The 18,584-nt window shown below is 39.5% G+C and overlaps 1 protein-coding gene across 1 annotated transcript in view; it reads left to right on the forward strand.

Annotated features, from left to right (window-relative positions):
- The first annotated feature begins 933 nt into the window (after positions 1 to 933).
- The window catches only part of LOC124600092 (prenylcysteine oxidase-like), a 78,689-nt gene continuing 61,038 nt past the window's right edge, over positions 934 to 18,584 (forward strand). The window contains exons 1-2 of the mRNA XM_047136132.1: positions 934 to 1,103; positions 2,064 to 2,273. Coding sequence (XP_046992088.1) covers positions 1,022 to 1,103; positions 2,064 to 2,273 — 292 coding nt within the window. The 5' untranslated portion in view covers positions 934 to 1,021. The remainder of the gene's footprint in view (positions 1,104 to 2,063; positions 2,274 to 18,584) is intronic.

The following is an 18,584-nucleotide window of genomic DNA, read 5'->3' on the forward strand; positions in this document are numbered from 1 at the left end:
CAGATGAAGTTACTGACACTGCTGCTGATGAATACAGGGGGACAGTAGTAGTAAGTTTGATGGGTATGTTTTGAGATTTCAAGATCACTGTTGCTGTACCTGGTTTGTTGTAGTACCGTAATACTGTTGATTGATTTGCACAGGTATTGTTGGGTCTACGAAACTTGCCACTGCTGGCAAGGGAATTAGAATGTTGTGTACTTTACTTGTTGACATAACAGCTTTTATTATTTTGCACACATGGCTTCTTTATCCTTGTTTTGAGTTTTGAAGTGCTCTCTTGCAGAGCTGTCAACTAGTATAATAGTGGGATTGCGAAATAATTTATAAGTTTTTTGTAGTTTCCTGTCAATGTTCTTTATTTCAATATTAACACACGATTTTTCTATTAAATCATGCCTCGGTGGAATGGCAACAAGAAAGAACATAATCTGTGGGTTATTTCGAAGTTAATCTTTCAAAACCCTCATTGCAGGACTGCTTTAGTTGCAGTAAACGTCATTTGCACCGCCTATCACAATACACTTGATTCCAGATTGTAAGTGCTACAACACCGAAATTATTATTGTGTTGCACACGCGCTATTTAGCTTTGTGAACTCGAGTGCGTTAAATAAAAAAACCCTCGTACTTTCCGAAATTGAAAACACAATTGTTGTTGCGTGTAGCACCTTAGACGCAGAATAACTTGTTTCGCTGGATCGGCCGACACTTGTGGCGCACTGGTGGTAATTGACGTCACGATCGGTGTTTCTTCAGTTGTAGTTGTGTAGTTGTTACTCGTATTTCAGTTTTGTCACTAAATTAAAATAATTCCGAATGATAAAACAATCGCGGGGCAAAGGAGAAAGCACGCGGGCCGCTTATGCCCGTGTTTGCCTCCTGCTGCCCCAACTTCATCTACTTCGATGGGTCGATTGCCGTTAGTGACCTCCGTCAAGTCAATTGCGTTTACCTATACCAGGCAGAACGCAGAAGGCACTGTGTGAAGTTTGGAGATAGGTCAGGTGTAGCTGTTAATAATGAGAGGGAAGCAGGTGTTTCGTATATTTCTGCTGAGCTTTTGCTTGCAACTGGGAGTTAATGCTGCAGTACCGAGAATAGGTACGGTTCAGGGAATCGAATGCCGATTTTCTGTAAGGTGCAATTTGAAACTATGTACTGTATGCTAGTATGCCGGTAAAACGAATAGATAATGACAGCTGAAGTTTACAACTGCAACCGAATCTCATTCAGCCTTCGTAAACTTTCTTCTGTAGTATCCACAGTGGTTTAAGAGATATGTTAGTAAGGCGTTCTGCAGATACGGGCACCCCTAAAAGTAAAATTGTGGGAGCCGAATGGTAGAGAAATGAGAAATAAGTTCCTAACCCGCGCCGTCATTCGTTGGACACTCAGGCCGTAGAGGACAAGAGAATATACTCTATTAGTCGGTGTCAAAGTTTAGAAACGTGACGACAAGTGCACTGTGTGTTAAAAAAATAGAAAAATACATTTACCACCTGTGGATTTTCGTATAATTTCTGTTCCACGTAACTGGTGAACTGCCGTTGCTTTGTATGTGTTACAGCTTGATACGAAATGCATGAAACACCGTTTTACCAGATACTACAGACAGTCCAAGCCTTTTGCTTTTGTCCCTTTTGTAAGAATTTTCTCCATAATTTTGCATCATGCAAGAAACAATAAATTCACCAGCCTCTGGTCATTTATTTTCACTCAGCAGTACGCACATCCACAAACCATATTCAATTTCTAAAAGTTTGAATTGTTTAGTTGTTTGGTACACATTGTTTGTACTTGAATTACAATAATCCATGTTAATTTACAGATATGAATTATTTGGGTTTCAGTCTGTTATTAGATTAATTTGGAGGGGAGGGGTCAACTGTCACTTAGTTTTAAAGCGCTTAAAAATTTATGCTTCATAACAAGGTACAGGATATAGTGTCCTGCCAAAACAAATCAAAAATTTTTCGAAAACTTGCCCTTCTTTGTCACTATTAATCTGTTGTCAGTCTGATGATTAAAGAATATGAACTAAAGCACATCACTCACTTGCAGGAGTTATTGGTGGAGGTATTGGTGGAACAGGAGCAGCGTATTTCTTAAGAAAACTCTTTGGACCAAAAGGAATTAAAATAGACGTTTATGAACAAGGAGCTATTGGAGGCAGATTGGCAACTGTAAATGTTGATGGTTTTGAGTATGAAACTGGAGGATCTGTAATACACCCAAAGAACCATTATGTTGTGGGGATAATGAAAGAGTTAGGTTTGTATCTGCATTATTATCAGCACATACTCTGAGCAACCATAAATACTTTAATTACTGAGATACCATTATGAATGAGTTTGTTAAATAAAGCTAAAGCCTTACTTGTTAATTTGCAGCACTAGTTGATGTAGTACATATTTTCAAGTTAGATAAGTGTATGGTGTGCTTGTCACTGGCCCAGGTCAGATCTGATGGTGAGACTGGTATTTTTGTAATCCTTTGTTTAACTCTGAATGCTGACATAGATAAGTGGTATAGGTAACTAGTTCCACTAATACTGGGTACTTCTGTTGCTGCTCACTCTCCCTGCCCCTCCCTCCCTCCTTCCCTTCCCCCATACTAACCCCACCCACCCCTACCACCACCATTACCTCTATTTTCCTATCATATACATGAACTGTCTGTGGAAATGACGAGTCAGAATGTCTTTTTTCCAGTTTCCTCATTATGATCATTCTGTGAGGTGTGTATTGGAGGAATTAAAATGTTGCTTGATACTTCATGAGTGTATGCTCTTAGAATTTTAGCAGTGAACCTCTGTGTGATAAAATATATCTGTTGTAGCCTTTAGCATTAAAGTATCATGAGTATCTCTGCAATTCTCTCACACTTACTAAACAAACCTGTGACCAAACAGTAAGCAAGATGGCACACTGATCAGACACCAATTCAAATTCAGGTAGACTGCAATTGAATTTCCATCAAGGCTCAGGTTGTCCATGGTTTCATTAAATCGCTAATGACAGTTGCCTTTGGAAACAGTATGGCTAATTTCCTTATCCAAACCTAGCCTGTGCTCTGTCCCTAATGACCTGATTGTCAATGGCAATTAAAACACTAATCTTAACTCCTTCCTTTTCTTCTCTCTCTAAGATTTTGAGTTTGTCTGGACTAAATCTATGCAAGCTGTTCCTGGGGAATAAGTCATTACTCCCCCACAAACCTCTCAGGTTTTTTGAGCGTACAAGCCTCAAGCCATTGTAGTACTTCTTCCTTTTCTGTGCTACCATTTTACTCTGACTATATCTTTGTTCCGACTTAATCTCTAGGTCCAATTCTCTGCTTGCTTATAGGAGATCAATTCTGGCTTATCTCTCATCGTTCCCTCACATTACACCATGTAATTCAGTTTGACCTCCACCTCTTCAAAATTGTTTTACAGATTGTGTAGGCTGTATGGGGAAACTTGCTCAGTACGCAGTATGGTATGGAGGGAGGGGGGATCGTCATCAGACGCTCAAACGGTTGCAGCCCTCCTGTACAAGCAAGAATTACACTATTAATGCCCAAGCTGTCATCTCCCCTCACATGCCAAAGAGCAGGTGTTTGTCCATATGGAAGCACCGACCCTCTATGCAGTGACCATCATGCCAGGTGGCCTTTGCTCTGACTGGGTGGGAAGAGATCTCATTTGGAGTAAGCGGCATCATGGCAGATATTTGGTGTTATGAAACAACCAAAGTTATCAGCTAGTGTGTGCAAGATCCTTGCATTGTTGTCAGACCGACCGCAGTTCATCGCCAGTTTTTATGACTCGAGGAATTTTCCATTCTTGGCTGTGCCATGGGAGAAAAACAAAATCAAGTGACTTGCACACAGTCATTGCCGTAATTGGTCTTTGTGCCCAAACAGATGAAGGGTTCTCTCTTAAGTGATTTTTTTGTGTGGAAAATACTCAAAATGTACTTGACAAACTCTCTTTCCTTAAAATTATGAGGCAGTTCCATCTTAATTAATTCGGCATATCGTACCCAGTCCTAGGTGCTTCTCATCAACAACTTGGTGATGCACCTTTTACCATCACACGCTATAAGATCCTCAACATGGTACATGGATTAATTTTTCTCTGGGGCCTTTCACTAAAAATAATAATAATAAGTACTCGAACATTTATAGAGCAGAGAGATCTACATCGTAGGTTATATGCAACAAGGCCTGTTGGAAAACAATGTAGAGATTAGCAGTTTCATCCGTTCTTTATTTCACTTCCAGAAAAGGTTGAAATCATCTGTGTTGTGAACCCATGTTTCCCACCCACAATGTGGTGTTTTAAATGCCAGTGCTTCAGGCATATGCCTTCCTGGCATACACACTACACTGTCAATTGCGGAAACGAAATGACCACCCTCAACAACCCAGAAAGTGTGCTAACCTCCATTTTCTCTGTGAAAGTACTTATCATTACCAGATATAAAGTTTTACGTACTCGTACGTCCTTTGCCAGCTGTCTTGATCTTGTCTCTTTGTCACTATTTTAACTGCTTTTAGATGTAACTGTCAGTATCAATGAAATCCTCCAACTGCAATCTTACTAAGATGTTACTTTATTTTATTTTGGAGCGTACCAATTTCAGCATTTCGCTATGCCATCTTCAGGCCCCATATGCATCTCTCCAAATAAACGATAATGTTATATAGCTCAACTAATTTCTGGATGATGTCAAATTAAACACCTTTCAACCATCTATTGTCAGCTTTATTTTATTGGGTTATTGGGAAACCAGTTTCAGCATTTCACTATGCCATCTTCAGGCCCCTGAGCTGAGCGACATGTAGGAATAATCTACCTTGCTTGTGATTAAAAACAGGGACCAGCAACACTGGTAGTAGTAGATATTTGTTACAGTGACCACTTCAACCATCACCTGCCTCAAAGTCAGCAGGTGAGGGTTGAAGTGGTCACTGTAACAAATATCTACTACTACCAGTGTTGCTGGCCCCTATTTTGATCACAATTGAGGTAGAATATTCCTACACATCGGTCAGAGGCCTGAAATGGCATAGTGAAATGCTGAAACTGGTTGCCCAGTCAAATAAGGATGACAACTGAAAGGTGTTTAATTTGACATCCTCTGTTGAACAGCTGAGTCCCGCAACCATTGCTAAAAAGACTTGCTATCAAGTCTTCAAATGAAGGACCTGTGAAACGTTTGAATTCATGACATCCAGGGATTTGTGACACTATATGACATTATTGTTTATTTGGAGAGATGCGTATGGGGCCTGAAGACGGCATAGTGAAATGCTGAAACTGGTAGCTTCCAAAATAAAATAACATCTTAGTAATACGGCTTTCGGAGAATCTCATTGATATTGACAATTACTTAACCAGCCAATGTCTCCTGTCCATGATGGATCTAAGGTGTTGGGTTTTCTGCCTTACCTATTTTCATTTGTAGGGGTAAATCTCCGATGGATAGTGTTCTTTCTCTTTTTAGCACTGTGACTGTTGTGTTTTGTGGGTGAGATGGCTGTGGGAAGGATGGCCTCCAACATATGCAGAACCACAGGAAAACACTCCCCTGGCCCCATCCACATACCTGACGTCCTGATTATTTCTCTGACTTTATGTTGTTATTTTCTGTCAGACTAATGCCAATTACAGTTTTTAACCTCGTCACTTCCTCTGGCATAAGATATTCTGTACTCTCTAACTGCCTTTCTCATAACTAGATTGACAGGAATTGGATGTTGATGAGGTTTCTCCTGCCACAGAAGCCCTGGTAGGCTTATTGTTTTCTCTGACTGATGGAATAGCTCGACCCATAACATTTTGCTTCTCCCTAAATTATTTTTCAGTCCTGGCATCAATTTTGCATTCAATACCTTGATTTTAGCACTGCTACATACTTTCATAATTCAGTTAAATTTCTGGCAGATGTCACTAACTCCAGATGAACTTCATGTTAACCAAGGGTCTGATGAGCCTGCTGTTTAGACCCACAACCAGCCCACATGGTGTTGATCAACCTGTGGTGTGTGTCTGAGTAGTTCGAGAGGGGGTGGGGCTCAGCAGTCCTAGGAATTTTCAGCACCTTAGACATCAAAAATTAAGATGGAGTGTATTATATTTGTGAAAGCATGTCAGAAAAGTATGTATAAACTAAAATTTATAACAAGTTTTTGTTACCAGTTTTCATGTATTGCAGTGGGACTTGGATCTTTTATTTGAATGCAATTTAAGTTTGAACAGAAAGAAATGTAGATATTCATGTTCATAGTGGTAGAGATTTTGGGGGGGGGGGGGGGACTTCAGAAACTCCCCGATAAAATAAAAACACTGAGACAAAAGAAATAAACCTTCCAGAAATCAGCCGTGGCACAAATAACACTTTGATATCATTAGCAATCAATTTTAGTCTTTATGCCTACTTCTCCACAATGTCATACCACAGTGAGCCTTTTAGTACAGTTCTGAATAGAATGCATTTGTTTTGGTAGACAGTATTTACACCACTGACGTTGGTTTAAAAAGCTGAAATACTGTTGAGATTCTAGTAATTATGTTGGTGAAATGAACTAAGCTTATGTTCCAAGCAGAGTATTAAAATTCTGCTTCATATTAGGACAACTCTTGGTCTATCTATTGTTGTAATCGATCAGTGACACCTATAAGAAGCAGATGTAGACAAGTAACCCCTATTGTCAGACCCCTTTCACATTTGTATTTTCTCGGAAATATTTGGAGACAGTTTGTTTCATGCTCCATAGATCATTTACATGATAAATGATGATGAAGTGGAACAGGGTCATTTTAGATTCAGATAACAAATTAATGTGGAAGTATAGCTGAATGCTGCTTTTTTAAAATATACAGATTTGAGTTAGTAATTCTTGCCTGCTACCTTTACACATTACAGTAACAGGAATTCTTCTACAGCATATGAGTAGTAGACCAGGAGACAAATTTTCAGTTTGTTTTCAAATTTTACTTCACTGTATGTCAGACATAATATGTCATTGAGTAAATGATCAAAATTTTGGGTGCAGAATTGTGCACCCCTTTTTTGCTGAAGGCAACCTTATGTGGATTAATAAATGTTTTTTTTCTCCTGGTATTGGAATTATATAATTTATTGTTTGTTTTGAACTGTAATGAAACAATAACTATACTGTGAAGCAGTAGTCAAAATATCTGACCTCTTAAACAGATGTCTGCAAAACTGTAGGTGAGTGCCACATGTTATTCTTACAGCACCTTGTAGAGAAATGAAGACTTTGTTAAAGATGGGTTAACCTAGAACATTATTCTATAAGATATTATTGAATGAAAATTTGCAAAATACATCAGCTTACTGGTTTGTCTTTCCAAGATTTGCAATGATTGCAAGTGCAAATGGAGCTGAACTAAGTGTTTTTTCCAGTTTAAACTCTCATCAGTATGGATACGGAAAAATTTATTTATTATTTCTTGACACTAATCATCAGTGCAGCACCTCTAAACGTATAGAACTGAATATGCTGTTGTCTATTTTAAACTGAGAGACCACTTGCAGAGAACCAGTTGATGATGCTTTTAAGAACAGTGGATATCATTTCTTCAGTTACTCTATGTATGCTTGGATTGATTACAATACTAGTGTCATATGCAATAAGAAATGATTCTGTTTCTTGTATATTAGACGGAAGATCGTTTATGTGTGCGAGGAACAATAGCAGACTTAAGATTGAACCTTAGGGAACCCCATATATGATTTATCACTAGTCAGGAGGCTGTTCCCTGATTACGTTGGTTGAATTACAAAGTACAACTTTCTGCTTTCTTTTGGTTAGATATGACACCATCCATGGATTGGCTACTCCATCAGTTGCATGAAATATCAATTTATCTATGAGAATACTGCGCAGTACCCAGTCAAATGCTTTAGATAGGTCACAGAAAATAGCTGTTGGTGCTATTTTGTTATTTAATACTTGTAAAATTTGGTGAGTGAATGTGTGTAAAAAAAATTGCATTCCCAGTTGAGTAAAACTGTTTATTATTGAGGGACTACCTGGAACCCTTAAACATTACAGCAATAATGGGATAGCAGAAAATAGCATGTCAAATTGTATTTATTCCCCCTTGCATACACACACATATCCATCCGCACATACACAGACACCTGTCCTTTTTTCCCCCCTAAGGTAAGTCTTTCCACTCCCGGGATTGGAATGACTCCTTACCCTCTCCCTTAAAACCCACATCCTTTCGTCTTTCCCTCTCCTTCCCTCTTTCCTGATGTAGCAACCGTTGGTTACGAACGCTTGAATTTTGTATGTATGTTTGTGTTTGTTTGTGTGTCTATCAACCTGCCAGCGCTTTCGTTTGGTAAGTCACATCATCTTTGTTTTTAGATATAAATACGTATATAGTACAATTCATACATTTAAATATTCTTCATTGGAGTAAAAGCAGCTATGTTGTAAATATGACTTTAAAGATTTTTCAATGATTTTGACCTCTGTGTTTGCATTTATGTTTTCAGGAAGTTGGTTGTATAATTTAACTCTCATGTGAAAAGTATTGCTTTGGCACAGGACTGTGTTGATTTGGGTCATATTCTAACTACTCTGTAATCAGATGACTGAACTTTGATTTTAATCCCTCATTGCTGCAGTTAACATTTTTGTAGCCTGAACTCTTTTTCTGTGACTGCTCTCAACAAAAACTGTTCTAGAACTGAGCACACAACCAACTCATAACAACTGACTTATGTGTTAACTGTCACACAGTTGTAAGGAATATTACAATAACTGACAAATGATTTTACATTATTGGAAAGATAGTTTTGACAAAATTGCTATTAAAATTGTAAAGATTTATGAAAGTTGCCCAAGACATAAGTTACAGTGTGTTACACATCATCTCGTGCCGCACTTATATTTCAGAATATTTTATGAGCTTTGTGAGAAATTATACTACATTACTTTTTATAACAGTGTTTTTGACTAATAAGCACATTACTTCCAAATTACAGTAGGCAGTTTGCTTCTAATGTTACTTCAATATCTGCATGTAAATTGTTGACCTAGTGTATAAAGACATTAAGGCTGAGTACCTTGACAATAATGCCAGAATGTTTTTATCCGTTACTAATTTGTGTAGTGATATTGTGGATCTGGCTCAAAGTTACATAAATATAAAATAGAAATTGAATACATAGTTCATACAACTTAATCATTGCACCTTGCGTGTGTCTAAAATACTCTATTGTGGTTTCCGTTATTGAAACTGACTTGGACTTAGTTAATTTGGTAAATGTTATACCACTCTCAGATTCAGATTCTTTATTTGTCATTGACTACATGCAGTAGAATAGGCTTTCTTAGTGATAGCAACTTATAGTTGTGATCGAAGTATTAAAATTAGTGTTCATATATGTACAAATTAAGTTTCTTATATACAGTTATAATTTTATATAAATGTTAGCATGGGCTGTATCATAAAATGCTTTCATATGGCAGCATGGACTTTAGGTAGACAGTCATAAAATTTTAATTTTAATTTTTTTAAAAATAACAAGGATTGAGCAGTGAGAGGAAACTTTATGCAAATTTCATGTTATTGCTAGCATGTGTCTTGGAGTGTTAATATTTGCCTCATTTCTAGTGTTATATTCATAATTGTTTCTCTGATGACACATTCTTTAATGTCGTTTCAAGAAAGAGTGCAGACTCATAGATATACAGATTTACCACTGATAGTATCCTAAGCCACTGGCGGCAGGAAGGCCATATGGCCACCCCTTAAATTAACCATGCCAAATCCGACCTTAACCATGCCGACCCTGTGAAAATATTGCGCAAAGGCACAAGAAAAAGAAGAAGAAGAGTACCCTAAGCCTGGTGAAAAGAGGGTGACAGTGCTATTTAGGACCAGCCTTGTAGATTACATATCAATATTTGTTTGGGCTTTTAAAATGTTACTGGTATGAAGAGAATGTCCCCATATGAGTAGGTTATATGATATATGTGACTGAAAGGGTGTGAAATATGTCATACAGAGATAATTGTTGCTGACCATAACTTAGTTTCCACATTAGGTGGGATGCTTATGAGACTTTTTACACACTTGGGTGATACACTTTTCCCAACTGAGTTTGTAAGAGTTTGACACATTTATTATCTACATTTGTAGACAGTGCTAACATAATCTTTTGGGTTTTATCTGGATTACAAAAAAGTTAACTAGCTGCAGGCCAATTGAAAGCAGAGTCAAGAATTCCGTGCGTAATCTTATCAAGAATTGGGAAGCCGTGATGTGAAGTAAGTGAGGTTGTATCATCAGCATAGCAGATTGTTATACACAGTGAAGCACGTCAGTGACAGCCACAATGAAAAAGAAGGGGCCAAGGATAGAGACCTGTGGAGCACCTGTACCAGTTTCTACTAAGGGGGTGTGTCTATTGCTAATTGAGACAAACTGTCTTCTGTTGTTCAGGTAGGAAGAAATTAGTACTAATATAGGTTTTTCTACACCGTAATACTCCAATTTTGTTATAAATATGTTAAAAATGAATGCAGTGACATGCTTTACTTGATCACATAATACAAGTAAGCTATTAATGTCTGAGTGACAATTTGCAGAACAGCTGCAAATAGATTGTAGTAAAGGAGGTCATGCTTTTCAAAATAATTGCTTAGTTGAATGCAAACGAGCGATTCAAATATTTTTGAGAGTATTGGTGCAATAGAAAGTGGTTGGTAGATCTGGGGTAGTTGTTTATCACCATTTTTGAATTTTAGGGATAACTTTTGAGATAACTTTTGAGATTTTGAGTGGATTCGGAAAAACCCAATACTCTAAACATTCATTAAAAATCAAACTCAGTCGCTTACTTGTAATGTGAACTCTTCATTTAACAACATAATCAGACATTAAGTAGCAGTCCATACTTGCGGAAGTAGATAATTTGGTAACAGTTTTACAGGTGTCATTGGGCATGATTCTATCCCAATGAAACAAAGGCCCTTCAAGAAAGATCCCTTGCAAATGTGTTTGTGGCCTTAATTTTGTTTCCAAATTCTCTGACTGATGTGACAAAGTAGTCATTCAATTCTTCTGGACCTAGCAGAGTTTGCCATACCTGTGTGGAACAATTGTTTTGTATAATAACTTCTCAAGCTGCCTTACACGTGTTTGGAGCAACTTCTATGTGCCTTTCACTTGCTGCTTGTTTGCATGTATGAGCTTAGCTTTGTAATACCTTTTTATTACTAAGGTCAGCATTGTAATCTAAATCCTTCTGTTGAGCCCCTCGATTATCCCTACTTTTACACAGGATGAGTCATAAACGAGGAAAAATATGTTGAGGACCGCATGCTGCTATGCGTAACACGTGACGCACCACTGTTAGTTTCGTTCTCCTCGGTGAACTGTGTACTTATAACAAAAACACCTGTTAACCATTGAACAGGATACTGACAAGCCTCACGATAATCACGACACGTCATTCACCCATAGATACAACACATGACACGCCAATGAGCTGATGTGTATCTGCCAGCATTTGAAAGATACGAGAAAGAAAAAAATCTCTGCGTAATGCATGTGAATATATATCGGAACTTGTGAATCACATGTTGCCGGCGGTAATGGGGCGTGCAATCCCATTTTAGGGAACGTGTGTCCTGTAAGTGGAAAGAGTGGTCAGCGGCAGAAGTAAGACTGCGGCGTGCATGACGTGTTTACAACACCTCTGCACTGCTCACTGCGCCCAACACTCACCGTGTCGACAGCTGCTAATGGCTGCGTCGCAGTGTTACTACAATACCGTGGCAAGTTTCACAAACGAGGAATACGCTGACATCCACCTCACCTACAGGCTTGCTGATGGGAGAGCTGACATTGCAAGGCAACTGTATCACTAGAGGTTTCCTAGCCGGTGCCTTCCATCCGCAAAAACATTTTACTCTGTGGACAAGCACTTGAGGGAGTATGGTGCATGTGTAGCACCTCCAGGATTTAGTGGTCATGGCTGACCATCGGCATACAGTGCTGATGACGAACAAAAAGTGTTACAAACTGTCGCGGAGGACAGAACAATAAGTACCAGGTCTCTCGTCACTGCGGTCGGAATGTCACAATCTACTGTTATGCAAGTACTCCATAGAACCCGTTACAATCCCTTTCGCATGCATAGGTACAGGCATTATTGCCGGAAGACTACCAAAGGAGGACTTCTGCAACTTTATCCTATGGCGTCAGATCCATGACCAGCATTTTTCATGAACAATATTGTTCACCGACGAAGCCTACGAGGGGCGTTTGAAAAGTCCATGCAAAGTCCAAGAGATGGCACCACCGGCACATATTGAGGTCATGTTTAGTTAGTAGCATCTTTGGATAGAATGCACACCAAGTTTCAGCCATATTGGTCTATTTCTTTGTGTTTGGCATTCGTGTGAAACAAGGAAGTCGAGTAATTGTCAAAAAATGGATGTAAAAGAATTTTGTGTGGTGATTAAACATTACTTCATGAAAGGCAAAACTCCTCAGGAAACTAAAAAGAAGCTTGATGAACATTACAGTGACTCTGCACCTTTGATTAGAACAGTTTATAAGTGGTTTCAAAATTTTCGGAGTGGCCATATGGGCACAAGTGATGCTGAACATTCTGGAAGCCCTGTGGAGGTTACGACCCCAGAAATCATTGATAAAAATCCATTATATGGTGATGGGTGACCGAAGAGTTAAGATGCATGAGATTGGTAGTGCTGTGGGCATCTTGAATGAATGGGTACATAATATTTTGCACAAACATTTGGACATGAGAAAGCTATTCGCAAGATTGGTTCCGAGATTGCTCACACTTGACCAAAAATGGAATCATGTAAAGTGTTGCAACGATGCCTTGCAGCTGTTCAGGAAGAAACCACAGGACTTTAAGCATCATTTTGTCACTGTGGATGAAACATGGATACATTTCTATACTCCTGAGACCAAAGAACAATTTAAACAATCGGTTACCAAGAGAGAATCTGCAGCAAAAAAGGCAAAGACCATTCCTTCGACCGAACAGGTTTTGGCGACTCTCTTTTGGAATTCTCAAGGTATAATCCTCATCAAATATCCGGAAAAGGGTAAAACTATTACAGGTGCATATTATTCATTACTATTGGACCGTTTGAAAACCGAGCTACAAGAAAAGGGCCGGTGATTGTACCACAAAAAAGCCCTTTTCCATCACAACAATGCACCAGCACACACCTCAGCGGTTGTGGTCACAAAATTAATGGAAATAGGATTCCAACTCGTTTCACATCCCCCTATTCTCCAGACTTGGCTCCCTCTTACTACTATTTGTTCCCCAGTTTGAAGAAATGGCTGGTGGGACAAATATTTTATTCAAACGAGGAGGTGATTGCAGCAACTAATAGCTATTTTGCAGACTTGGACAATTCCTATTATTCGGAAGGGATCAACAAATTAGAACAGCACTGGACAAAGTGTATAAGTCTAAAAGGAGACTATGTCAAAAAATAAAAAAAGGTTTACCCCAAACATACAAGTAATTTTTATTTTGCACGGACTTTTCAAACAGCCCTCGTATTTCACAAAGGAGGTATAGTGAATTTGCATAATTGGCACGAGTGGGCAGAAGAAAACCCCCACAGCACAGTGATGTGAGGGTACCAACAACGATGTGGTGCCAAAATCTGGTGTGGTATTATTGATCACCATCTCATAGGGCCACATGTGCTACCACAAAGGCTTACAGGAGAGCGGCACTTTCATTTCCTGGATGCTACATTACCGGAAATGTTGGAAGACGTTAGTTTGGCCTCTGGTATGAACCTGTGGTACATGCCTGATGGTGCCCCCACTCACTTCAGCGGCACAGTGTGATGACACCTGAACAATGCCTTCCCTTCGAAATGGATCGGTCATGGAGGCCCTGTAGCATGGCCCGCAAGATCGCCAGATCTGAATCCCATGGATTTCTTTTTGTGGGACCATCTGAAATCTGTGATTTATGAAGAAGAGGTTGTTGATGTCAACACCCTTCAACGCAGAATACAACATGCCTGTGATATTACGCAAAGAGTACAGACATGTTGGATCATGTTCAGCAATCCTTCATGCGAAGAGTTCAATTTTGCCACACACATCGTGGCCATCATTTCGAACAGTAATTATAAACCACCACTGCAGCATCTGGTCATGTATTTTTATGTTAGTTTTGATTTTTACAGCTGTATTGTGTTTGTTTGTATTAACTGCTACATACCTGTATAGTTGTATTTTGTATTCTGCATCTCTGTACTTGTTTCCTAAAACTAAGTCCAGGACACAAAAACCAAATTATAAAACATACATGTACAGTAGTGCAGCCCCTCCTCGTGTTCCTTTCCCTATGCCAACTAGCCACAATACATAATACCCGGCTAGCATAACCGGTATGAGATAGATGTGGATGCTGTCATTGCTCGCGTTGTCACGCAGACCGTCGCTTGAAACTGCATGTCTCGCCTTCTCGTGAGCGGATAGACTACCTACGACACGCGCATGTTATGCCCTGTTGCCGATCTATCCCCTTGGCCAATGTCGGCACACAGTAACACCCAAAAGTTCACTTCATATTTCCAGGTTTTTACCATTCAATTGCACCATCATTTATTGACATAGGAACATGTGGAAAACGAATTTATGTTTGTAGCTCAGTGTGTGACAATTTGCACAACATATTTTTCCTCATTTATGACTCTCCCTGTATACAGGGTGTTACAAAAAGGCACGGTCAAACTTTCAGGAAACATTCCTCATACACAAAGAAAGAAAATATGTTATGTGGACATGTGTCCGGAAACGCTTACTTTCCATGTTAGAGCTCATTTTATTACTTCTCTTCAAATCACATTAATCATGGAATGGAAACACACAGCAACAGAACGTACCAGCGTGACTTCAAACACTTTGTTACAGGAAATGTTCAAAATGTTCTCCATTAGCGAGGATGCATGCATCCTTCCTCCGTCGCATGGAATCCCTGATGCGCTGATGCAGCCCTGGAGAATGGCATATTGTATCACAGCCGTCCACAATACGAGCACGAAGAGTCTCTACATTTGGTACTGGGGTTGCATAGACAAGAGCTTTCAAATGCCCCCATAAATGAAAGTCAAGAGGGTTGAGGTCAGGAGAGCGTGGAGGCCACGGACTTGGTCCGCCTCTACCAATCCATCAGTCACGGAATCTGTTGTTGAGAAGTGTATGAACACTTCGACTGAAATGTGCAGGAGCTCCATCATGCATGAACCACATGTTGTGTCGTACTTGTAAAGGCACATGTTCTAGCAGCACAGGTAGAGTATCCCATATGAAATCATGATAACATGCTCCATTGAGCGTAGGTGGAAGAACATGGGGCTCAATCAAGACATCACCAACAATGCCTGCCCAAATGTTCACAGAAAATCTGTGTTGATGACGTGATTGCACAATTGAGCGTGGATTCTCGTCAGCCCACACATGTTGATTGTGAAAATTTACAATTTGATCACGTTGGAATGAAGCCTCATCTGTAAAGAGAACATTTGCACTGAAATGAGGATTGACACATTGTTGGATGAACCATTCGCAGAAGTGTACCCGTGGAGCCCAATCAGCTGCTGATAGCGCCTGCACACACTGTACATGGTACGGAAACAAACGGTTCTCCCGGAGCACTCTCCATACAGTGATGTGGTCAATGTTACCTTGTACAGCAGCAACTTCTCTGACGCTGACATTAGGGTTATCGTCGACTGCACGAAGAATTGCCTCGTCCATTGCAGGTGTCCTCGTCATTCTAGGTCTTCCCCAGTCGCAGGTCATAGACTGGAATGTTCCGTGCTCCCTAAGACGCTGATCAATTGCTTCGAACGTCTTCCCATCGGGATACCTTCGTTCTGGAAATCTGTCTCGATACAAACATACCGCGCCATGGCTATTGCCCCATGCTAATCCATACATCAAATGGGCCTCTGCCAACTCCGCATTTGTAAACATTGCACTGACTGCAAAACCACATTCGTGATGAACACTAACCTGTTGATGCTATGTACTGATGTGCTTGATGCTAGTACTGTAGAGCAATGAGTCGCATGTCAACACAAGCACCGAAGTCAACATTACCTTCCTTCAATTGGGCCAACTGGCGGTGAATCGAGGAAGTACAGTACGTACTGACGAAACTAAAATGAGCTCTAACATGGAAATTAAGCGTTTCCGGACGCATGTCCACATAACATCTTTTCTTTATTTGTGTGTGAGGAATGTTTCCTGAAAGTTTGGCCGTACCTTTTTGTAACACCCTGTATATGATACAACATGTAAGTTTTTGTTTAGTTTGGTTGGTGATCATGAATATCACAATTTTTCCCCAATCTGCTATCCTTGATTGTCATTTATAGAGAATATAAGGGTTTTCATAATGTAGATACATGATAAAGGAGGGGTATTAGAGATCTTAGACAGAGCTTTACAAGAATCTCTAGATTTGCAACCAAGCATAATTCTGATGACCTTTTTTGCAGTGTGATAGATGCCTTAGAGTTTCGCTAAAATGTGACCCCACATGTGAGTTGAGAACGTAAGTTGGAATGATATTGCACTCTTTACTGTTTCCTCACTACAGCAGGATTGTAGTAAGCAAAGAATATAGCAGGTATTGCTCAATTTTATGTTAAGATAGTCTATATGCTTATTCCATTTTACAACACTTTGCAGCCATAATCTTAAGAATTTGGTTTCTGTACTGGTACCAATTGACACAACATTGGTAGGGAGAAATGAGATGTACATATCGTTATTCAGTGTGTTGTGAAATTTTTGTGCATTATTTTTTTACTCTTTTTAAAAGCTGATTATTCTGTGCCTGGTTGCTAAGTTGTTTTGTGACATTGTTTACTGATTGCTGTTATTCTATCATGCCTTCCCCTTTTAAAAGAATTGTGGTGTTTACTGCAAATATGATCATTTTATGAGCACCCACATTTAAGCTAAAGTTGTTAACATCAAAAAGAACAGAAGTGCTTCCATTGCTGATCCTTGAGGTACACCATATTTAATTAGATTATGCTCTGACAAGTGTTTAGTTGTTGGTTTGCTGCCAATTGTGGAAGTCGTAATCCCACAGAGACTCATATTATGCAACTTCAGACAAATAAAAATTACATAGAGGCACTACAAAATGATGTTAATAGTGGCCAATTAAATGGAATACTCTGAGTAAAATTCATAGGGATCCAGTTGAATACAAGCTAAACTGAAGTTAACATACAGATGAACAATCAAGAACCTGATTACATGGTTTGTTCTTAAAAATCTCTCTTGTTGTGTTGACTTGAAGATCAGGGTGCTGACTTATTTTGCTTCCTTCATGTCCCAGTTTGTCTTGTAGGATAATTTGGAGCAATTCAGTTAAAGTAAACAGCTTTTTCAGCCATTAAGATAGTTCTTAATGATAGGATACAGGAGTTGGCAGTCATATGTTGATGTTTTGGGCAAAGTACAGTGTGTAATTTACCTGTGAAACTCAATGTAATTAGAATACACATCCCTCCCTCAGACACTGCTTCTTCTATAGATATGATTTTCCTGCCAAATGTCCACTCATGTAACTGTAAGTGGTGTGTTAGTGGCAGATCTACAGGAGTTGGATTAAAATATAGAAACATTGCAAGAAACATGTTCTTGAACATAAATGCAGGTGCCAGTAATCCTGCAGTTTGTGCTGTAGTATTTGGCCATGAACATCACCTGTGCAATGTTCTTGGTAAATTGCAAGTGTTAGTCACGGTCAGAACAGTATTCAGTGAAGAGTTGCAAGTGCATTATGTTGGTACTAAGTGTTCTCGAATTCGGGTAACTTGTAGGCACTCGTATGGTGAGTGCTTCTGTAACCAAGGAAGCCGAAGTATGTGGTGTTTCAGAAGACTCTATATCGAAGATTTATACCACATACAGGGAAAGCAGAAAAGCATCATCTGCTAAATCACAATGTGGACGGAAGTGTGCATTGGCTGATTGTGACGGGTGGTCATTGAAGAGGACTGTAATGAAAAATGTGAGGAGGACAGCTGCAGAAGTCACTGCAATATCACACACATGAATGCTGTCAGCATCTAAAAAACATGAAGGAAGCTCCATAAACAGGGAATTCCAGAGCAAACTGGAATTCCGGAACTACTCAACAGTGATGGGAATGACCATATTAGGTAAATGTGGCACTGAAGCCATAAAACCTGGTCTGTGGAGCAATGGAAGAAAGTCATTTGGTTGTACGAGTCTTGTTTCACACTGTTGCCAACTTCAGGTCAAGTTTGCAATCCAAGAGTGAAAGATGGTGGCAGTTTGGTGATGATTTGGGCAACCATATCATGGTATTCCATGGCCCCCATGAGTACTCTGTAAGGTTGCATTAACACCAATGATTATGTGACCATTTTGGCTGATCAGGTCCACCACACGATACAATATTTGTTCCTCAGTGGTGATGCTGTGTAAAGATAGGGCCACTGTTCATACAGCTTGCGTCATCCAGTACTGGTTTTCTGAGCTTG

Source organism: Schistocerca americana, chromosome 1 (genome assembly GCF_021461395.2).
Source record: "Schistocerca americana isolate TAMUIC-IGC-003095 chromosome 1, iqSchAmer2.1, whole genome shotgun sequence".
Lineage (NCBI taxonomy): Eukaryota > Metazoa > Arthropoda > Insecta > Orthoptera > Acrididae > Schistocerca > Schistocerca americana.